The sequence below is a fragment of the Pteropus medius genome, unplaced genomic scaffold (assembly GCF_902729225.1).
Source record: "Pteropus medius unplaced genomic scaffold, Ma_sr-lr_union100, whole genome shotgun sequence".
In the NCBI taxonomy this organism is placed as follows: domain Eukaryota; kingdom Metazoa; phylum Chordata; class Mammalia; order Chiroptera; family Pteropodidae; genus Pteropus; species Pteropus medius.
The window spans coordinates 5,288,173-5,311,993 of NW_024342474.1; the positions used below are offsets into that span (position 1 = coordinate 5,288,173).

The 23,821-nt window shown below is 40.6% G+C and overlaps 1 protein-coding gene and 1 long non-coding RNA gene across 8 annotated transcripts in view; both read right to left on the reverse strand.

The window, feature by feature from the left end:
• Window positions 1-23,821, reverse strand: part of PPM1H (protein phosphatase, Mg2+/Mn2+ dependent 1H) — a 261,613-nt gene that overhangs the window by 158,066 nt on the left and 79,726 nt on the right. For all 7 annotated transcript variants that reach the window (XM_039865886.1, XM_039865885.1, XM_039865883.1 and 4 more), the window contains exon 2: window positions 15,264-15,429. In XM_039865886.1, the coding sequence (XP_039721820.1) occupies window positions 15,264-15,429 (166 nt within the window). The remainder of the gene's footprint in view (window positions 1-15,263; window positions 15,430-23,821) is intronic.
• Window positions 8-15,215, reverse strand: LOC120605000 (uncharacterized). The gene is made up of 3 exons (XR_005653480.1): window positions 15,204-15,215; window positions 6,487-6,492; window positions 8-5,044 (listed from the first exon to the last, which is right to left on the reverse strand). It is a non-coding gene; the product is annotated as an uncharacterized LOC120605000 (long non-coding RNA).

Genomic DNA, 23,821 nt, shown 5'->3' on the forward strand with positions numbered 1-23,821 from the left:
TGGTGGGAGAGGGTGACAGGGAGGAGTGAGAACCACAGTGGCTACTGCCCAAGGGGGTGACACTGACATGGTAAGGCCTAGGGACCCCAGTGCATCTACCTGGCTGCCTGTCATTGGTCTGCAGACAGTGGGCAAAGATATCCAGGGAAGGGTCCCCGGATTTGTCACAGCTGCTACCAGCACCCAAGAGATGAAACTGGTCCCTGCCTCTCCACCTGGGGGAGGAGGGGGCCCAAATTACCACACGCTCAGCTACTACCTGGGGGCAAGATCTACTTTAATTTGATGTGTAGATGTCTGAAGTCAAACTCCATACAAATGGATGAGTGTTTAGAAGTCCAGCTTTAACCTCCCAGCTCGTCACCTCCTACCTCTTCAGTCTCAGAGCAGATCTGGCCTGGTGTCTTTGGAGAAAATTAGGCCTTTTTGCAGGTTCTTCAAGGTGGAAATAAACGGACCAAGTTTTCCCCTTTAGGGCCCTTATATTCTCAGATAATTGCCCCATTTTCTTTTACATCTTGAATTTTTAGAACATGTTTTTGCCTTAGATAGCCAGTGTAGTTAGTCCAGGCTTCCTAAGATGCAGCCAATTCAAAGCTCCTTTGCCTGTTTCCTACCTCCCACAGATTCCCAGCTGTCATTCAGCAACTCTGTTTCCTCTTCTGACCCTAAAGCTATACCCGCAGCCACGTGTGCCCATGTTCCCTCATCGTCCATGGATTTCGTACCTGCCAGTTGAGTTCTAGATTTCAAGATGAACGGTTTTAAAAACCATGTTTGAATCACACATGCCTAAAATCTTAGCTATGGAAAAAGAACAGCTTAATTATGATATATCTGGAGAAGATATTAAGTACTGAGATTAAATAGGTAAGGTACATATAACATCCACTCCTGACCGCGAGGCTTATCTATCGTACAACAATAAATTCATTCTTTAACTGATGCTCTCGCGTAAGTTCTTTTTGGTCCATCTTATTTTTGCAATTGGAATACATTTGGCGTGCAATATTGTGTAAATTTATGGTGTACAATATGTTGATTTGATACATTTATATATTGTAATATGATTGCCATTATAGCAATAGTTAGCAACTCTATCGAGTCACATAATTATTTCTTTTTTGATAGAATAATTAAGATCTAATCTCTTAGCAACTTTATTGTAATACAGTACTGTTGTCTATATTCATGTACTGTGCATTATAGCTCTAGAACTTAGGTATTACTTGTTACAAGTTTGTACCCTTAAACAACATCTCTTCTATCCCCCCCTCCTCATTCCAGCCCCTAGTAACCACTATTTTTGGTCTTAGAATGGTGTTGGAAGATACTGTGTTAGGGTGACATGTGCTACTACTATTCTATACTTGTGCCCTTTAAAACTTTGTTTTCACTCAGTTCTGTGCTAGGTGCTGAGGGATAAAATAGGTTTTTTTTTTTTAAGTCCCAAACATTTACTGACCACTCTCTATGTGCCAGGCATGAAAGTGGGCACTGGGGATAAAAGACTGGATGCAAGAGATTACGAGACATGATCTCAACTTAATCCAGGGGAGGAGAGAGCCACTGATCACACAATCATACAAATAACCCTAAGGTCATAATTTTGGTGAGGGCTAGAAGGAAAGGTTCTGTGCTGTGAGGCCAGCCTGCAGAGGGGCATACCGGAGGTGGCTTCCTGGGGACATGAGGACCAGGCTGAGGGCTGCTTGGAAGTTCACGGGATCAGGAGAGAAGCGGAAAAAACACCAGGCAGCAGCAAGAGCAGGTGCAACGTCCCCGTGGTAGGAAGGCGCCTGAGGAGTAAGAGGAGACTGAGCCATGGTCATGTGGCTGGTGAGGGGACTGAGGCAGGCAAGCAGTGGGGTGAGATCCGTCTGCGAGGGAGGCAGCAGCTAAACCGCTCAGTTCTACCAGGGCAATTGGGGAATCTTGAGGGAACGGCAAAATTATGTTTCTAAAAGATCATTCAAACTACATACGCTTTGAAGATTAGGGGAGAAGAATGAAAGTGAGGATGCTAGTTAGGAGGTAAATAGCACCCTAAAAAGACATTTAACCTAATTCAGGCAGTAGGAAACACTCGGGAACAACTAAAAGCACTATGAAACAGAGGCGATAGGCCCTCTCTCTCAGAAGAAAGTTAGGTGGAAAGAACAATGACTTGAAGATCCGAAGATTGGGTTCTCAGGGCATCTTTAATGCCAGTTCCCTGAGTGGGAGGCGGAGCAAGGTCGGGCAGCAGTGCAGGCATTAGACCCTGGCCGAGTCGCTCTAGAACTAGATCTTTCTGTTACTTACCATCTCTGTACCATGCTTTCCTAATAAGTAAAATGCAAGTGATGGCTATCTTACAGGGGAGTGGGGATTTGGGAGGGTTAAATGGTCATTTATGCCAAGTGACTAGCTAAGAAATATACCTGGAGCATGCCCTCATGTGTAGCTGCCATCTCTACCATTACAATATGATCTTGGGTAAGTCATTTTCTGGGCTTCAGTTCTTTAACAAAATGAGGGGCTCCCTTAGAAAAGACTCCAATGCCCCTGCTAACTCTTAAAATTCTGTGTGTAAGAAGTATAGATTGGTGTAGGCTGGAGATGTCGGGGAAGAAGTTGGGCTTTGAAGTCGGAAAAAGTAGAATTTGAATGGATTGAGAGGTCACATGGAGGTCCGGAAGAGGAAAGTACCAGGCTTAGGAGATGTGGCCAACTCAGATAGATGCTTACTGGGTATGTGTTCTCCCTTCCTCCTCACCATTGATTCTGTTGGGCGCAGCAATGTATCCGCTAAAATACACACCTTCCTAGACTCCCTTGCAGCTGTGTGTGGTCAGATGATGCTGTACTGGCCACTGAGCTGCACATGGAAGTCTCCTGGGTGAAACTTCCAGAAAAGATAATGTTTTTCTAGTAAAAAGAACAGCTCAACTAGCCCAGACTTTTGAACTTCATCCTTCTCCCTTTCTTCCTGCCTGATCACAGAAGCAGTACCTGGAGGTAGAATAACCCTCTTGTAAAAAAGGGTGAAAGCTGCAGCTCAGTTTGGTGGGACAGGAAGTCAGAAGGAGCCTGGGCCCTTGATGGCTGGCTTCGGCGAGTACACAGGCCCTTAACAGCCTACCTCCTGGTGTCGTGTCATATGGGGTTCACGACACTGTGATAGGCCACTGTTTTTAGATTCTGTAACAAGAGCTGGGAACATGCAGAAGAAAGGGTTTATAATAGTATCCTGGGACTTCTAGAATGTGTGGCAGGAAGGAGCAGTGCAAGGTAAGTAAGGCACAAGCACAGAAAAGAATTAGAAGTAGGTACAAGTAGGTAGAATAAAACTGAACCCTTAGGAAAAAGTTCTTCATGTAAGGCATCCTTGGACAGAATTTGGGGATTCCATGAACCTGTATTGATTTTCACAAACCTCTGAAATTTAGCATTTCCTCTTACTACGATTGTAGGCAACAAAGCCCAATGGGATTAGCAGAATCTGTGACTTGGACGCCAACAGAAATAAGGTCTTGTCATTCCACACATCTTGATTTACTACGCTCGTCACTACTTGCAATGATGGTAGTTATCTGCTGCATTAGTAAAGTACATATTGCCCTATTCCATCTCGCAGCTAGGGAAAAGTGGCCAAAGGAAGGGAATTCTTGCTCACGACATTAAATTCTCCAAGGGGCCCAAGGCTGCCCGAGTGAAACCCTCACACACAGTCCTTCTGCACCCGGTTTGAATTTAAACCCAGCAAATGTCTCTGAGGGCTGCAAGGGCGGGAGAGGGATGGCAGAGGAGCAGCTGTTTCAGTGCCCAGGCACAGATTCTGCGACAGCAAACGTCGTCATGTTTCTAGAGCCATGATTTGAACCGAACGAGATGAAACCCCATGGGAAAAAAAAAAAAAAAGAGCTACAGTGCAAGGGAATGCTACCACATTTTTAAAAAGCAACTCTGAAAATTTTTCTGACAAGTAGTCCAACCATTTCCTTCACCAAGGCAAAGCATTCTGCAGGTACAACAACAACCAGCTGACGATATATCTGAGGAATTTCTAAGCACTCAAGAGGGAACGTGGTTGGGGGACTTCTGAGGGACCCAGAGGGCTGATTCAGCACCCCTCTTCTGAGAACCCCTCTGACGGCAGTGCTACACATTCTTGTACAGCTAAGTTTTAAAATATGATTAATAACTTTCATAGCTAAAACTTGTAAGACGTAATTTTTCCACAAAGAAGTTTGTTTCTTACTGAATCATCTAGCACCGGCTGATATAGAGGCCAAGCCCAAACCGTTAAGTCTGTATCTCTGGTGGCGCGGCCTCAGCTCTGATCCTTTTTTAAGCCCCCTCCCCCCACTTTGGGATTCTATATGAGCAGCCAAAGCTAAGGCCCCCTTCTCTCATAGAAAGGGGGTTGCTAAGCAGTCAGGAGACCCATGTCCTAGCCATCGGTTCACTGCATGACCTTGGACAAGTCATCACATTTCTCTGAAATGACCAGACCGATGGTGTCCAAATTGTGTTCCCTGGTTCTGAAGTGGTAGATTAGGAAAGAAAAAGTTAAGGGGGTGCTTAAGTGCCGAGCCTTTTTGACAATTAGTTCAATCAGAGCAGTTTTATCAGTTATTAACATAAGGGTTTTGTCAAAGAACTTGGGCAAAAGAATTCAACTGTTTAAAAAAAATTATTTTGAAAGCCCTTGATTTAGGTAAAACCAAGCCCATGGCAAGGAACTTAAAGTGAGTGACTTACTACTTAGGGAAAAGATACCACAAAGTGCGTCCTCACCACATGCTTCAATTCCAGGTCACCTATTAAGGTCTAAGAGACCAGAGAATCACAGAAGTATCCAGTGACAGGTCTAGAGCACCCTTCCCATCATTTAACAACCCTCACATAGCAGGTAATATTCTAAATGCTTCACACATATTATTAGCTCAATAATCCTTACACCAAGCCTATGAATAACCGCCCTATGACGTTATTCCATTTTACAGAGGAGGACAATGAGGGGCAGAGAGTGTAACTGCTCGAGGTCACCAAGTCTAAGCTCTAAGCCATCGACCTCCACATTAAGCCGAATACTCCCACCTCACACTCCACTGGCTCCTGGAGGGAAAGCTCACCCTAATGTACACTTTTCCACTCTGCAACCAGAGTTGCAACCTGAGTAATTTTTTTGAAAACACAAAATCTGATATTTCTTTTTTCCAGCCTAACAATCTGCTCTCTGGCTCTACTCTACGATCCCCCAGTTTGTGATCTGATCTAGTCTCTGATTCTCTCTCCACACTCTCTTATACTCCAAATTCCACCCACACCAAACTATGGCACTTACAGTTCATCACAATGGTTCCCAAGCTCTTGAAGCTAACTATCTAGAATGTGAACACTAACTGTGATTGTGCATGGTGCCACAGGAGTGGAGGATAACCATGGGTTATGGTGGGAGGGTATGACTAGCAAAGGATAACATGAGGGAGAAATTGTAGTGATGGAACTGTTGTATTCTGACTGTAGTGGTACTTACGTGAATCTATGCATATGTTAAAATTCTAAAACTGTACACCAAAAGAAAGAAATGTTCATTGCAGTGTATAATTTTTTTCAAATGATAAATACATCAAACATATAGCATTGTGTCCAGCATATAAGAGAAACAAAACACCCAGAGGTAACAGTAATTCCTTATACTCACTATTAAATGGCCTGGGGTGGGGTGGGGGAGATGAGCAGGCAGGGACCCTGGGACACCAAGCTGTACACATTAGCACCTTACTCTCAACTCTGCCAAATGAGGTACTCATTTTCCTCTACTGTGCAACTCCTGTCACTTCTATTCTTCCTTAGTTACTTCCCCAATGAGAAGTCTAAATTCAAAGGGCATCTACTGAGTACCTACTGTGTTTGATCTCCACACAACTATCATAAAATGAGCATCATTATCCCATTTTACCAATGGTTTAACTAGGGCACAGACAGCCAAGTAACTCTGCTGGTATTTGGCAATACCAAGATTTGAACCCATTTCTTCAGATTCCAAGTTATGGGATCTTTCTAATTTTTCAGAAGGAACAACTTCATGTAATTAATCTCCCTGGCTTCTGTTACTCTGTAGCCTTTATCATCTCAGCACTAATTTACTTTGTTACTTACTAGCAATTGCATACATGTCCTTAGCCATCAACTGATTGCTAAACTTCTCGCAGTGGCCCTGCATTACTCTCTGGTAGTATCAGAAAATGTCGCTGGTCACACCAGCCCAGGATGCAAACGTTTACACCTGAAAAATCAAATCCTTCAAATTTACCCTTCAAATTCAGAGTAACATGCTCTTGACATAATGAATTTTAAAATTACTAATTATTATATTTTAACAAACATTTACTTTGTTTTTGCTGCAGATAAACATGAATTAAAAATGCGCTCTACTTTAAAACATAATCAAGCCCTTTCTTGATTTACCTAATAATTAAATTTGGCAGCCATCACTTATGCCTCACAAAAGAATAATTTCGAAGTAGTTTTCTAAGTAGTTTTGCATTCTAAATAATTTCATTTACAAAAAATAGTCATATGTAATTCGCTAAACACACACATACAGATACACACACACACACACATTCCCACACCTTTTCAGGAATATACCTACAGTCAGATGAAGGAAGATTCCAGAAGGTAACAAATTGAGAGTTTAAAGTTCAGTTTCTCTTTTAGATTTCTCTATAGCAGGCCCAATGTTCATCTTTCCCAAAAGTTCTAGAAACTGCTTTCTAATAATATTGCTTATTTTATTTTTCCAATTTTCATGAGCATCTATCATGCCAGAGATTAAATTAATGGGTTCTAATTGGGAAGAGCTCCTTGGGCATTTCAACAAAAGACTGCTCTAAACAGAAATTTATCCACTGAATGAGGATCTGAAACAAGTTCTGATATAAGCAGCCCATGTCCATTCTGTTTCAGGTATAAGTATAACACAGCTAGTCAAGTATGTCAAAAATCGGTAGCCTAAATTTTAGCCCTATTGAAACAGGAACCACATCAACTGTGGAGAACCCACCGGCAAAATAGCTTTTGTGAGCTATCTGGGAGGCAAAGAGATAGCTCCTCTTACAGCATGTTGTCAAAGAGGGGGAGATTCTAGACAAAATCTAGATGTTTCCTAGGGAGCCTGATAGAAGTGCTGAGATGTTAAGGCAGGAAACAAAGAAAAAAATGTGGCCTGACACATCTGTACCAGTTTAAAGAAACCAAGGCTTTGCATTCTCTTACTCACTGCCCAGAACTCCCAGTTTGCAAACCCCTTTCATCGCTCCTCCCTCCCAGGGTGAGCGCTTTCGACAATAGAGCACACAAAGCTGAAGGGACATTAACAACAGTCAGTGAGCATGTAGGAGGAAAATCAGAAATTCTTTCACATTTTTTCACCTAAAGCTGAAGAAGAAATTAAGCTTTGCTAGTGTTTCTCATACAGGCTGACACTGGCGCCCTCGTGTGGTAGGTTTATCAGACGTCTTCCAGGAACGCGGTGCTCTCGCACATCCATCAGCGTTGGCACACTGCAACCCGTTGCTGCGTACATGTGCCCCCAGCTACATGGCCTTATCCATTATATTACCAAGTTTTTAACTTAATTATCCCTTACAAAGTGGAAAATAGGTTTTTAAAAAATTCCTGCAAAGAAACTGCTGATAGAAAACATGAGGAAATAAGAACATGACACAGCTGGCACTTAACTCCAAGTAATGCCAATCTAGTCATATCTGACTAGTAATAATAATCTGAAATGCTCTAGGAGACAGCTGAAATATGGAATTATATTTACTATTGTTAATGATGAATTGTGCCTGGAGATATTAGCTAATGCGAACATGAAGCCTTTGCTTTTAGCAAGACGCTAAATGAGTTACTGTGGGAAATACACTTAGAACAATGTTTATAACAGTTATATAAACACTATATAACTGTTAGCTGTTATTATTTTAAAATATTGCCTTTTCATCTTTATTACCTTTAAATTATTTCATATGTTTTTGCAATTATTAATACACACACACATACATACAGTAGCATGGTTAAAATAAATGAGCAAATATATTGGGGTTCTATACTCATAAAAGTATATTTAACTGATGGTTTGGAGATTGCTACTCTGGAAATAGTTGTCCTATGGGAAAAACTGGTATCCTCCCCGAAGACACAAGAACTCAACTTATTTGACGCTCATCTCCCCTTCTCTGCCCCAACAGATCAGGTATCTAGATAACGTGAGGAGAGGCCCTATCAAGAGCATGAAATGACTTCACAAATGTAGAAATCCAACTCCGAGTTAAAATCTCATGGCTGATTTCATGAAAGGCTCATTATGAGCACGGGGTACATCTGCCTCCCTCCTGTCTCACTGCCAAAGAAAAGGAATTACTTATTTGTCGTTGGAGAAACATAGAGTTGATGTATTCTTCTGATTCCCCACATAAGCTACTATATGGCCTGATTTCCATAAAGTTTCTGGCCAGTTTTCAAGGCATCACAGCAAGAATGATCATTCTAAAGCTAGAGTAACTGTTTTCAGGCACCTCATCCACGGTGCTTGCAATCTCCAGGTCTTCATCTGATCCTCATGGTACCACAGCAAGAGGGAGAAAAATAAACTAATGAAGAAGCAGAGACGAGGGAATATTTGAATAACTTCATGAAAGTCTTTCCTAGGACTCATGTTCTAGTGCTGTCTGCTTGGAATCATGCCCATACTGCATAGTTTGTTTATCATATCTTTCTTCTTGAAAACTATTCAAATATCTCCCCAGTGGGAAAGAACCAATAATTTCATATACTTAAGTGAACATGCTGCTTCTTCCTTCTCAAGAGCTGACAATATGAAATACACATTTCTTTAGTTCAATTCCTCCAACATTACTTATTGCAACAAGATATAGGATAAGTTGAGTAAATTTGTTTTTTGTTTCTAAACGGCAATTTAGTTCCATATTTAAAAATACTACTAAATAAAGAATTTCTGAGAGATCTGAAGTAGATCTCTAATAGGCAGCGTATGTATGGGTCTTGTTTTCTTCTCCATTCTGTCACCCTATATCTTTTGATTGGAGCATTTAATCCATTTACATTTAGAGTGATTATTGATAGGTATGTAGCTATTGACATTTTATTATTCATATTTTTATCATTTTTTTTTTTTATCTTTCTTCTTAAGAAGTCCCTCTAACATTTCTTTTAATACTGGTTTGGTGGTGAGAAACTCCTTTAGCTTTTTCCTGTCTGAGATGGAAAGGAACTTCTTAATACTAAGTTTATAAGATGCCCTAAGAGTGAACTTATCTGATATCTTCCTCTTTTATCTCAGTCCTAGAATGAGGAGGTGCTTGAGAACTGAAAAGCAAAGCTCTTGGAAAAGCTCTGTTTTCACTTGTGGAGGACAATCAGTGTGATAAATAAAAACTCCTTTAAAACCTCTCGAATCAAAGGAAAGAAAACCTAGTAATGGTGATTAGTTCCCATAAATTTTGATCTGATTAATTAAAAAGCTTTCACCAAGAGGCAGGCAGGAGGTGGCTGGGGCTTACATCATCTTTTCTGAGGAACAGTGTCATGAAGGCATCTTTTGGACGTGTGAGCATTTTAGATTCTCTTCTTTCCTAGCCATCCACCCTATGTCCCCAAACAAATAATCAGAGCCAAGGGAATGTTAAGACTTGCACTTTGCCACAAAGTATCTACTTCCAATCTGCCTGGCTGTGGGCTTAAGGCACTTCACACATAAACTACCCAATGTGATCCAGGCACCAGGAAAATTCCAGCCCTAATCTGTCATAGAAAATATCCTTCTCTAATTCATATCCACTTCAGAAATCTTGAAATTTCTCTTTCTTATTCCTCAAAAGAGAGACATTTCTTTATTTCACTAATTATATTGCTAAACTCTAAATTAAAAAAAAAAGAGAGAGAGACTGGATCCATTACTGAGTATTTTGTAAGGGAGAATACAATAATTCAACCATATCCCTTGCATTTCTTCAGGCTAAAATAGTATATAGTGCAGAATACCTTAAAACTCCTTTATTTGTATCTCTTTTGATTTTTATCACATCTTTTGAACATTGCTTCTTTAGCTCCTGACATTTTCCTTTTTATGTAGATGGATCTTGAAATTAATTTGTGTTTTCTTTTTTATAAGTCAAGTGCTGCTGTCAAGAGCTCAGCCAAATACAGGAAAACAACGCTCTTTAGTAACTGCCTCACAGAAGCCAGGAGTGCAGAATATAGTGTCTATTATTTTGTCCACCAAAAATTTTTTTTTAAAGTTTGTTTTCAAACGAAAAGATTAATTTGACTCCTTTGACTAAAAAATTGCTTGTACTAATAGGATAAAACAATTCTCTGTGAATTGGTATAAAGTTGCCTTAAAATCTTTATATCAATTATCTGCAATAAGAAAAAAATCATCTCATTGCTACTCAGCTACCCTACTGCCACTCAATATAAGAAATGTCATCAAATATATAAAGTTGCACTTCTAACTGAATTCCTCTGCATATCTTTCATGTTTCTAACATACAAGAAGATTCTACAATAATTTCTTTTTTCACTGGAAATTTAAGGTTATTTTACAGGAAATTTTAGGTTTTCTTTAATATCCAAGTAAGATGAAGGTGATATTATACATGAACGAAGTCTGTGGAAATATTTATTTTGACTTTACTAAGTTTATCGGGGATGAAGAAGTCAAGAAAGAAGGGAAAAACTGATCGCATGTAGCCTGGGGGAGCCCATGCATCTTCCCTTTGCATCCTTCATGCTCGTCGACTCTGTTTGCAAATGAAATAACGATGCCGTTATTTATCTTATGGTCTCATTTCTTCCTTATAATACTATTTGCCCACTTTTTCGTCCTTACCTTTCTTAACCTCTCTGTGGCCCGCAGCATAGTTACTGCCCTTCCTCGCAGCTCCACTCTCTTCTTGGACCTTCTTTGAACTTGCAACTCTGGTCATCTAAGCCTCCCTAGACTTGCTCCTGAGCTCCAAATCAGTATATCTAACTTCCTACAAAATGCTCAAAACTCAAGTCATTTATGCCCATCCCCTCACCTTTAAACTTGTGCCTACTCCAGTAATTCACTTTCAAGGACCTGCACCCAGGAGCTAAAACTCTTCTCTGTTCCTCGTAGTTGGTCATCTCGTCACCTCAGCCCTATCTTCTGCATCATCTCTTCTGAGCCTGTCCCTTGCTCTAAGCACTGCTTTATTTTACACTTTCATCATTTCTCACCCAGATTTCTGTTTGAGCCAGACTCCTACATGTCCCAGCCTCTAGGTTTGCTCTCCCAGCCTTCCCAAGTCAGCTTTCCCATTACCATCACTGTTTTGACTCCATTAGGCCCTTATCTAAAGTCCTTTGCTTATAATTCTGGCTTATTAGGCATTAAATGACTCGTGTGTGAAACCTGCCAGCTGCTCCTATTTTATCACGTTCCAAGAGACTACCTGTGTTCCACGCACTAGCAGACATGCCTCCTGTGCTCTCTCGCCAACTTGTCTTTGCATATGCATATGCATGTTTCCTTCGTCAGAAACTCCCCTCTTATTTGCTTGGTTAATTCCTATTCACTTTTCAAGACGGCGCCTCAAATGTCACTTTCCCCACGAAGCCTCACCTAATCCAACCCATCCTCTCTCCTTTGTTGTTTCCCAAACCACCAGTGACCAATTTGAGTTAGGGTTCCATACGACCTTGAATTTCCACCTTTCTCCTAAAACTCACTGCATTGTAGTGCTGCTGCTTACTGATTCTTTCTGCCTCCTCAGCTCAGCTCCAAGGAGGGCTGGAAATGTGCTGAGTTCATCTCCTCATCCCCAAGGCCTGGTGTGTGGACTCAGTGTTCAACACATGTTCGAGTAAAGAAACAGATTCACAGAGGGGAAGGGGTAGATCCGCCTTACTCGTCTCCTGCAGATGTTTTCTTGCTCTGGGCCCTGTACTGTCACTACTCTTTCCTAAGCACCACCATAGTTTAGTTCAGGGGATATGCTCTAGACAGGAAAAATCACTGGCCTCTTTTAAGCAGTTTAATCCAGTGTCCTCTGCTAATAAATTGGTCATTGAGAGTAGAGCCAAAGTCCTGATAACGAGCCTTCAAGGCCCTGACAGATCGCTTCGCTTCACTCCACTCCCATTACCTTTCTGACAGTATCTCCTGCAACTCGGGCTTTACTATCTCTGCTCTAGCCACATGGGCCTTCTTCCTGGCTCTTGAAAACATCAGGCCTGTTCCTATCTCAGGGTCTTTGCGATTACCTAGAATGTGAGAATGCTCTTTCTCTAAAGAGCTGCACTTCCAGGTCTCTATGTAAATGTCACCTTCTCGGCGAGGTCTTCTTTAACTACCTCTCGTACCTCGCACTTCTTATATTCCTTGCTTCCCAATACTTTGTTTTCTCCAGAGTTTATTATCTGCCACACTATGTATTTTAACTGTCTCACTCAATGAATGTAAGCTCCCTGCGGGTAGGGACTTTTGTCTATTTTATTCCCTGCTGAATCTTCGGCATCTAGTTCCTAGTACACAACAAGTGCTCAATGGTTCACCTGGCTCACTAGATCATAGCTTTTCGAGCTTTTAAAAAATAGGGCAAACAACAATGATAATGGTCACTAATCATTAGGAAATACAAAACCACAATGAGGTACCATTTCACACCTATTGGAATGGCTATTATTTTTTTTTAAAACATACACACACACACACACACACACACGGAAATGAACACAGGTATTGATGAGGATATAGAGAATTGGAACCCTGTGCATTGCTGGAAAGAACGTAAAATGGTGCAGCTGATGCGGAAAACAGTATGGTGGTTCCTCAAAAAATTTAAACAAAATGACCATATCATCCAGCAAGTTCACTCTGGGAATATACCTAAAAGAACTGAAAGCAGAAACTTGGATAGATATCTGAAAACTCATGTTCAGAGCAGCATTACTCATAATAGCCAAAAGATGGAAGCAAATGTTTATTGATGGATGAATGGATAAACAAAATGATGTGTATACATACAATGAAATATTATTCAGCCTTAAAAAAGAATGAAACAGTCTACATATTCTACATATGGATGAACCCTGAAGACAGTGTGATAAGTAAAAGAAGCCATATATAAAAATGTCAAATACTGTATGATTCCACTTACATGAGGTACACAGAGTAGTCAAATTCATAAGAGATAGAAAGTAGAATCGTGGTTGCCAGGTGCTGGGGGGAGGGAGAAATGGGGAGTTAGTGTTTAATGGGTACAGAGTTTCAATTTAGGAAGATGAAAAAGTTCTGGAGAGGGATGGTGCAGTTGGTTGTACAACAATATGAATGTATTTAATGCCACTGAACTATACACCTAAAAATGGTTAAAATGGTAAATTTCATGTTATGTAAATTTTCCCAAAATTGAAGAAAACGCAGTTTTTGCCTTAAACACTAATAGAAGCCTAACGTATAAGGCAGATAGAAGTGAAGCTTCTAGAAGCGACTGAAGCAGGAGATGGTGTACCAGGTTGTGTCCACTCTGCTCGGCAACCCCTTGCTTCCTCCTGGAGCAGACCCCACAGAGATTCAGAACCATCACAGGGAGGATCTTAGCTCCACCCTAAAGTGCTTATGTCCTGGTTTTACTGTTCTTAGTGACAGGAAGTCAAAAAATTACTCCTGGCTCTATTTCCAGGAGGAATTTAGCAAGAAAGAAGAATGCTGTCACCAAATGGCCTTAGGCCAAATGTCAACACTGACTTATTTTTACAGAAATCACTTTATATCCCAATGGCAGGGGGTACATATCAAGGGAAAGAGCAATATTCAGCCCCTGGCACCCATATCCAACTATCATTATTAATGTTGCACATTTTCTGAGCCGTTTTCCATAGCTCAAAAATCTGTCAAGTAGGTATGAAAGAAACTGTGTGATCTCCAACTTGCAAATAAACAAGACATACAAAATTCAGTGGGCATTATCAATAGAGAATGGCATAAGTAGGACTGACTTCAGGATAATTATCACTAATATATATCAAGGATTGATTCATTAAGACATTGGCTCGACATTTTCCATGGACTATTGGATTTTATACTTCCAACCAGCCTGTTCCTACTTACCATATTTGGTAGTTACTACCATTATTACTTCTTTTTATAGAAGAGAATACTGAGGCTCAAAGAATAAGTAACGGTCCCCAAATTAAATAGCTTAAGTGATGACTGCAACAAAACATCTTAATCCAGAGCCTATGCACTTAACCACTATTAATCTATACTGTCCATCTGGGTCCTTGACTCTGACTCCAGGGGGAATCTAATCAATGCTTCTTTAAGCCTTAAAAACAGGTACAACAGATAAGTTTCCATAGGTCACTGTGTTTCCAACTCTGAATTGAAGTAAAACTAACAAAATAAATCAGTATTCTTATTTCCTAAGCAGAAAAACGATGAGACACTATTTATTAAACTAAGAAGAGATCCCAGATCCTTTACAATCCTATACAAATTTATATACAAATATATCTTCAAGATTATTAGAATAGTCACATTTGAGTCATCCATTCAATGTCTCTTTTCTGTAGGACTACATAACCCGCTGATGGACAGAGTGTTGATCATTCCCTATCCTTTACTGAGTGTTTCTTCAAAACTTTCTGACGTTATCTGCTTTATCCTCCAGAAATTTGAGAAAGGAGAAATGCTTTGTGGTTTGTCAACAGGGCATTCAGTTTTCAGAGCGGCCCCACTGGATTCAAGGGCTTTGGGCCAATTGAAACAAATATTAATCTGCAAAGTGTCAGGCACTGGCTCCAACTAGATAACTCCAGTGGACAGGCAAGGGGAAAGAAAGAGTAAAGTTATAGCAGGACTGTAAGCCAATGGTGAGTTATTTCCACCCTTCATCAGAAATTTCCAGTATCTCCTTCACAAAAACCTTGAAGTGGCTTCTTCAAAACTGCCAAACATCATGTGTACTAATTCTTGCAACAAAATCTATATATGACGTCAGTGTTTTATTTACTTTAAAGGTTAAGAACCTAAACACCAGCTCTTCATTTATGTGTCACTTCCAGCTTTGATTGATATCCCCCACTGCATCTCTTCTGGGAACACTGCTTTTCTCTCTTCCATTACTGACCTGGATTCAGCTAGAACATCTCACAGTGGGGCCAGAGTGTGCATGTTCCTCTCCCCTGAGAGCTGGGATAAAGGAGGATCTTACCGAGTTCTCCTTCAGTTGCAGCCCCTCCCCATTGGGAAGGGAGGACCGTCTCTTCGTTGAGTTCCTGTTTGGGGTTGAGGTCATCGCCCCTGCTTTCTTCTTCACAGTGAGCACCTCACAGCTGGCTTGGTCTTCATTGTGTGTGCTCTTCCCAGCATTGATAACCCTGGAGAAGAAGCCAGAAAAGCTGATCAGACAGAGTGATTTCCAGAAAGCTGAGAGCTTAGTTTCAAGAGTCAGCCAAGGCAGTCTCCACAACTGGCACAAAACTAACCCCCTACTTAATGCAAAGGATCTTTCATGTTCCTGAATAAACTAATTTTTTTAAAAAATGGAATTTTATCAGCATACATTAAAACATTCACTAAATTGTTGTTTTGAGCTCAGCTCACTTTCGCAGGTGTCTGATAGATGTGATCAGCTCCACAGATCCGTTCTAGTCAAAACACACGAGATAATCACTCTATTGGCAATTACAAGGAACCTGGATCTGCAAGCCCAGGGAATTCTGCTGCATTTCTCCAAGTGATAAAGAGCAAAACCACCATCAATCTTTTCAAAGAACAAGGTAGTAATTTACAGCACACTGTAAAATCCGAGGGAACAGAGAATCATATTTTACTACTGCCATGCCCACTTCCACTTCATGCACAGAGAAGTGAATGGATTAAAGATTTACTCTTTTAAAATTACTTTAATTTTTTCTCTTTTCTACTGTAGAATGCTCATCACATTGTACCATCACGCCGGGCTACAGGGCACTCTGATTTGGACACATGGAAACATAATGATATCATGGTGTGTTGACACTGTTTTGGCCTAATGACTACTGTTTTAAGCATAAGAATGCTTCTGAAAAATATACTGTATCATTCATATACCTTTTTCTGTATCAGGTAACTGCAGGTGGAGTTCTGGGTTTCAGCACCATTTTCTTATTAAGTAATTAAAGCACCAGCTAAAATAGTTTGCAGAAAGGCGCTCTCCTTGATTTTCCAAACTTCAACAGAGTTACGGTCAGTGATAAGAGTGTGGAGGACATAGAATTCAATGGCAAGAAAAGACGAGATGCTTTTTTTTCTTATGGTAAGAAAAATGGAAATTTACTCTGTAAGCGAGATGTATACACTGCTCTATTAATCTGGCTGTACTCTCTCCTAGCAAGTAGAAGATGATTGTTTTCAAATGACTTTTTTTACTTTTAAATTCTGAAATAATTATAGACTCAGAGAAAATTACAAAAATAGTACTGTACAGATGTACCCTCCCCCCAGCTTCCCCCAATGGTAACATCTTATGTAACCACAATACAATTTCAAAACAAGCAATTGACACTGATACGATACTGTCGACAAAACTGCAGCTATTATTCAAATTTCATCATTTTTTATATCGAATGACTTTTAGTTTTGAAAAGTGTATAGATCTCCATAAGCCAACACCTACACACCACAACCAAAGAGGAAACGGACAGCAAATTGAGATCTGAGCGCTACAAGATCTAAGGGAATATGTTTCAAACAGCCTTCTGCCAAACCTTGGGATTCTACGGAGGTGTTTCAGACATTTTAACACTTACTTTAAATTTATTTTTTAAATGTATAAGCATTTTGAAAAAAAGAATGCAATAATTTGAAAGTTCATTCCCATCTGTTACATGTGAACAAATGTGTGCCGGTTCACATATTCTGGGCAGCTTCGGCATAAAAAGCCTTCTATCTTTCCTTGTTAACTGACCAGTATCACTTGACTAGTTTTTTAAAAAATTACATTTTGCAATTATAGTCAGGCTTCCAACCTCAACTTGAAAACAGTGTTTTCAATATGCAGTTGGGAATCCAGCAATGCGAAGGGCCAGCTGTGTTCACTGTTCAACGCCTTTTATATAATAAAGGACTTGAGCATCCATGGATTTGGGTATTTGCTAGGGTCCTGGAACCAGTCCCCCATGGACTCCGAGGTATAACTGTGCTCACCTCTATGTTGTAGGGAAGACCATACCATTCATTTATTTTCTTCCCTATTTCAAATTTCTGTATTAATCAAAACTGCTTCATCATTTTTATTGAGTTTATTATAAATTTCAACTTAACCATATTTTTAGAAACAAAAGCCTATTTCTACTCATTTTACATATCACAGTTTTGTGTTTTGTATAACTTTTTAAAAAAGACTACTGCCTACAGAGTTTAAAAATCTTTGTCATTGGGGCATGTGTAAGGAGGTAGGAATCCTTCCCCATCGCTGTGAGATCAAACCTGCCTCTGATGTTTATCATATTTTCTTGAGGATGGGAGGATGGAAGGAGGGAGAGGTCAAGGTCTAGTTTTCTGCCCCAGCTTTACTCTCTCTATGGAGAAGACATCTGCATATAGTTTAACAATAAACTTTAATTCTTGAAGACATAATGAGGCTACCTTTATGATGACTACTAATATTACCACACTTACTACCTGAGCTAAATAACTCACCTCAGGTTCCACAGCCAGGAAGTGGCATAGCTGGGATTCAAAATGAGGCCTATCTTGACCCTAAATTCGGCCTCTTCCTATAATACATGGAGACTCATGTTAGTCTGTCAGGCCAAGCTGCACTGTCTAGGGAAGCACAGAATCAGCAGAAGGCAGGCTTAGTTAGGGGAAAGGAGAATTCTCTTTCCACTTCTCTGGCCATTGGAAGAGTAGGAGACAGGACCCAGAAGGAGGATGAAAAATGGGTGATTCAGATCTGCCTGTCTTAGTCCAGGGGTTTGCAGCTGGAGCTTATAATACAGAACACGCATTTGCCTGGAGTTTGCCTCTTATGTCCACCCTTGGGCAGCTCTGGCATAAAAAGAACAAAAACCAGGCAGAGGAAGGAGGTTCGAAACACCGCCTGCCTCTTCTTAGTCACTGGTAATGATGTCCCATGCGACATATTTGGTGTGAACTATTTCCTGGATGATGATATTACACCCCCATGGTCTCCCACAGAAGTGTCTTCCCTGTGTACAGCTGACGTGGAGGTTTGGCTGAGAAAACCAGTTCGTGACAACCGTCCTTCCCATACTGTCCTCCGTACAAGAGCCTACCCGCTATTTCTGGAACTTGGCATCACCCTGACCACTGGCACATAAACTTATGTGTAATTGAGTCTTTTTTTTCTTTTTCTTTCTTTCTTTTTTTTTTTTAAACAAAAACAGCATCACTGATCTCCAATAGCTCCATGCCAGGCTGACTCATTTGCCACTGCTGTTTCCCAACAGTCAACGAAGCTACTATAATTACATAAATCATGAATCGCTGAAAGTGCTTTATCTCTTATCTCTCTTAGTGAATATTAAACTCTAAAGTTGACCTAACTTCAGCAAGAGACCCTAGAAACTTTCATTTATGCCCGAGAAACCCAGGGACCTAGAAGACTGACTTGCACAAGGTCACACACAGCTAAATACAGCAGAGCTGTGAACATACTTCTGAGCTCCCGGTTCTTTCTGCTTCAGCTCTCAGTGGTTTTGTTTTCCTATTGTGTGTCTATTCTTATCAGCGCTTGGTTCAGAGGGCTGTACTGCAATGACTCATCGAAGCCAGAAAACTGTGAAAGAACAATTGCGGGTGGCCTTACTTTGCCATTTCATGTTGAAGACAGCTTGTGAATGACACTAATGAAATATCGCAAAGTCAGAAGTGACAATCTAGAGGGAAAAGAGCAGCCCCAACCCTGTAAAAACTTGTTTGGTCAGATATCTGATTATTATTCAGATGATAAAGTCATATTAATTTAAAGCCACTGCCTTTAAAAAAAAAAAAAAACCTCTTATTCCATATTCTATATTATTTCAAATTCCATACAGCTTTAGAAGAAAGTTCTGATTCTTCTTAATTTACTTTGCTTTAAAATGTTTGACTTCTATCAACTTATATACTTGATTTTGTTCTTCAAAGGCAAATGTTTTGTTTATTAAATGTAAATGAAACCACTAAGTCCTCTAAAAGTAAACTGAGAAAAACTTTGCTTCCCAAGTTAAGGAACATGATGCTGTTAACAGATTCAATAATTTCTTTCCATGTAAGCAGCTTATTTTAGCAGCTACACTCTCTTCTTGTCTTATGTTCCAGCATAAAGTCAGCACTATCTTGAGATCAACAGACTATAAGATGTGCTTTCTTTATCTAAACAATACCTACCCATGATGCTTATTTTTAAGACTTCAAAACAAAATGCTGGTGAACCATGACTCATCATATCTTTGGTTATTCTTTTCCAATTTCTTACAAAGCAGGAAAAATGGCTTCCTTGACATTAAACTAGTGGCAATAAAGCATAAGTGGTTAAAAACATGGGCTATCTCCCCAGAATGTAGCAACATAGCAGATGCTCAACAAATGTTTGTTGAATGAATGAACAAAATCAGACAGAAATCAATTCTGCCACTTCTTAGATGTAGAGTAATAACAGTAGCTTACCTTTGTTGAGAACTATGTGCCAGGGACTGCTTAGCATTTTACATGTTGTAACTAACTCACTTAATCCTCTTGTCGACTCTTATGAGTTAGCCACCATTATTCTTCTCTTTTAAAATATAATCACAACTAGTATATGACAGAGTGGTCAAGTTACTTTAGGAAACCTCAGTTCTTTAGCGGTACTCCATGGATTAAATTCTGGGAGTTGCTAAAATGTAGGAGAGTGTGTGTGTTGGGGAGGGGGATTTCAGTCATCTAAATTTAGAATACAGCAATGTTGAAGTTAAGATTAAAATTCAGTAGGAGAAAAGTCAGAGAATGAAGGGAAAGGATAGCTACTGCCTCTTCAATATCGCAAGCTGAGAAGACACATTGCCCTGGGAGAGAGACACATGGCAAAGGTAAATTCACGTATGGACTGTGTTAATCTACCAACCTACCTTCATTTGAACCATAACCTAGATTTTTTCCCCTTTATTAAACCAAGTAAACACAGAATTTTAAGTACTTAGAAATCAAAATTTCTCTGTGTGTATCAGATACAGCTTGAAGCTATGACCTGCATACCAGGCATGAATGTGACTGTGAGAACATAGCAATAGCAGGTCCTATTTAAAAAGAGTATTCGATTCATTCTGTGCTGCTGTCATACACTTCTCCTTCTCTCTGTTTGCGAAAAACTCTAGTCACAACTTTTTAAAAAATTGCCTCCGCCTGAATTTCAGCAGAAAAGTCTGGCTTTTAATTGCAACTCTTAAATTACCAAGTTATCTGCCTTCTCATCTGCTTAAAATCTTGACTACAAGAACACTCATCTGATGATATGACACACAGAACAGGTCCCTATTACTAAATACAGACAAATCAGTACTCTCAAGTATCCTCAAGTAGTGAATCCTTGTCATAAAGGCCATTCCAGAGAACTCGCAATGAGATTGTTTTCAAAAGGATTGATAAGACAGTCAATCAACAAAAGATAGTTACAGTTCACATTTTTTGAAGGATTCCCATGTGTCATATACTGTGCTCAACACTTAACAGGTGACAAATCTTTCATTACCAACACCCTCCCCCTCCCCGCCATGAGGTTTTAGGTACTCAGCAGAGTGCAGAAGGCATGAAGAGATGGTTGTCAGATAGATCAGGTCCAAACTTGATTCTGCTAATGACTCCAGCTGTGTGTTCTTGCCCAGGTTGCTTTCTCCCTCTAAAATGGGGATAAGTCACTTCAAATCATAGAAGAGTTATGAGAATTAATTGCTTTATAGCATGAAAACGGTCCCTGGCACATACTGAGCACTCGATATATATTATTTAATAATAATATATCAAATACAATGTTATCTACATGTTCTGTTGGGCTCAGGGGACTTTAGCCAGCCATGTGAGTCCACGGAGAATCTCTTCCTCCCTCCCCTTTCCATCAGCATCCCTCTGCCTGCCTCAAGCACACATGGCCACCTCTAGGATACATGGCCCCTTCCAGGCTTCTAGAGCCTTCAAGTGGCATGGCATGACACTTCCCAGAACAGGACCCTGAACAAGGCCAATTGCTCCTCTGAGCCTTCTTCTCAAAATTATTTCAAGCCACACATGTGACAGAGATCTGTATACAGGAAAGCACTCACACAGTTATGAATGTGCTGCTTCTAAATTCCTACCCAGACCTGCCCACAGGTGGCATCTCTGGGCCCTCTCCCACCCCAGGCTCCTGTACTCAGAAGCTCCAGCCCCAGACTTACAAAAATAGATCAAATAGAGAATTTTGTTGGTTTAGTTTTTTTTTTTTTTTTTTTTTTTTGGTGGGGGGAGCTGGGGAGATGGGGGGAGGTTTCTTGTTATACTGCTTTGTTTTTAAAGAAAATAAAGGCCTGACCAGTTTCGATTAAAAAGTTTACACTAAGTGTTATTAATACTTCTGAGCAGACAATAATTGCACTGGTAAGAAGAAGAAAGTGTTTTATAAAGGCCATCAGGTGAAGTGAGATATTGCTGATTCATATACAATTGAGAAGCAGACATCAAAAGGCCGTAGGGAGAAAGGTGGTAAATGAACCATTTATGGAAGACCAAATACAGCTATGAATTATTAAAATTTTTTCTAGGTAACCTCTTAGGTGATGTTTCCTGTGATTCTCTGAAGAGGTCACTGACCACCCAGACAGGCTGGAACATAAGGATAACTTAACTCCTAGCTCCAAGGGAGTTAATAACCTCTCATTCTTGGTGTACTGGAAAACCAGGGCTCTGCCTAGGACCCTAAGCCTTTGATTACAGCCATCAGCAAAAACAACCAGAACATCCATCAAGAATAATAGGTTTTCCCTGACAGCTTCAGCCACTTCCAGGAAGGAGGGGGAACAAGAGGTCCACCCGACCCATTCAGTTAATAGTCAGTTGAGTGTTACCAGGCAGGAAGGAAGGACAGTAGGACATGGAATTCTCTGGTCTCCAGCTTTCGCATTTTAGAAGGTGACTAAGTGCCAACCCACGGAGGAGAAAGCATGGTCGAGAAGGCAGGATAAATACAGGCTGGGGAAAGAGTACATACATATAAGTCTTTCCCATCACACGACCTTATACCTTCTGGTTCCCAGGCCCTATTTGTGGCTGATGAAGAAATGTGACCAAATCAGGGGATGCAAACTGGGGTCTCAAAGGTCACATTCAGCCCATATACACGTTGGTATTTTTAAATTTTTGCCCACAAAGTGTTTTTTTTTTTTTTAAAGGTGAATTGGTTGCCATTATTTAAAAATTGGGATGTTAGCATTTAAAAATTTTAATTTTCCCGTTTGTCTTGAAACAAATGCATCAGACCACACACTGGTCAGGTCAAACTGTTTTGTGATAATGACCAGCTGGACCTGAGGGGAGGCAGCCCCAGGAGATAGGACACGTCCTTACTAGCTCACCCCAGACCTCACTCTGTGCACTTTTGCCATTTAACTTAACAGCTTGGCCCCAAAGGCATTTGATTCTGCAACCCTGCAATCAGATCTCTGATGACTTCATTAATAAACCTAGAAAACTATTAGATGCATAGTACACTGCATATTCACCACACTGACTGAAATAACTACTTTAAAAATATTTACTGTGTAACCAAGTAGGGATAAACCAAACAGACTAGGACACAGTTTCCGCTCTCAAGGAGCCCATGGTCATTGAAAATAGGAAGACTTTCTCACAAATAATTAGTTTGCTGAGACTGATGCCGTTCTTGAGGTATATGTCACATGGGATCTGAGAATGCAGAGGAGACAATTCTGTGAAAAGAAGAGTCGGGGAAAGTGTCACAGAAAACAAAAGTCGGGGAAAGTGGGTGGTGGAGGAGAGAGGAGCAAGTTCAGATGGATTAAGGGAGGAAATCAACAGAGAAAAGGCTCTGCAAGCAGAGGAACAGCCTGTGAAAACAGAGGGTGATGTGAACTTTATAAAGAAGGATTGGGTGTGACCCCTCTTTATAAGTGTAGGCTTGGTGAGGGATCAGAACTAGACCAGGAAATTCTATGTGAACGTTATCTTATAGAGCCTATGATGGATGAATCTAAGAATGCTTAAACGAAGGAGTGTTATGATCAAAATTATTTAGGAAAATAACAGTAGTGGCCTAACAGAGGATGGATTATAGAGAATAACTGACAAAAGCAAAGGATCAGTTAGGGTCTCATAATAGTCCTGGTGACAAAGAGGCCATGAACCAATCAATGGCTCTGGGTGGAGGGGAAGAAAGGGTTTAAGAGGAAGTGAATGAACAGAGAAATCCTAGTAAAAATCTGCTGGAGGGGGTGGCTCCATAGTGTAGTGGTTAGCACGTCTGCTTTACATGCAGAAAGTCCTGGGTTCGCACCCCAGGTGGAGCCACAGACCAGGCCCCAGGGGGTGCCTGGCCCCAGGTGCACACCTTGAGTGTGTGAGAGGAGATGCTCCGCCTTTAGAGATCTAGTTCTTAAGGGGGAAATGGCAACATCCATAGGTCAAGGGTGGAAGTGGTGAGGTGGGGGTGGGGGAAATCTTGCTGGATGTGGGAGGTGGAGGAGAGAGGAGCAAAGAGAATGACTCTCAGGCTCCTACTGTCAGAGTGAGCAGATGAGGTACACTGATTATGAA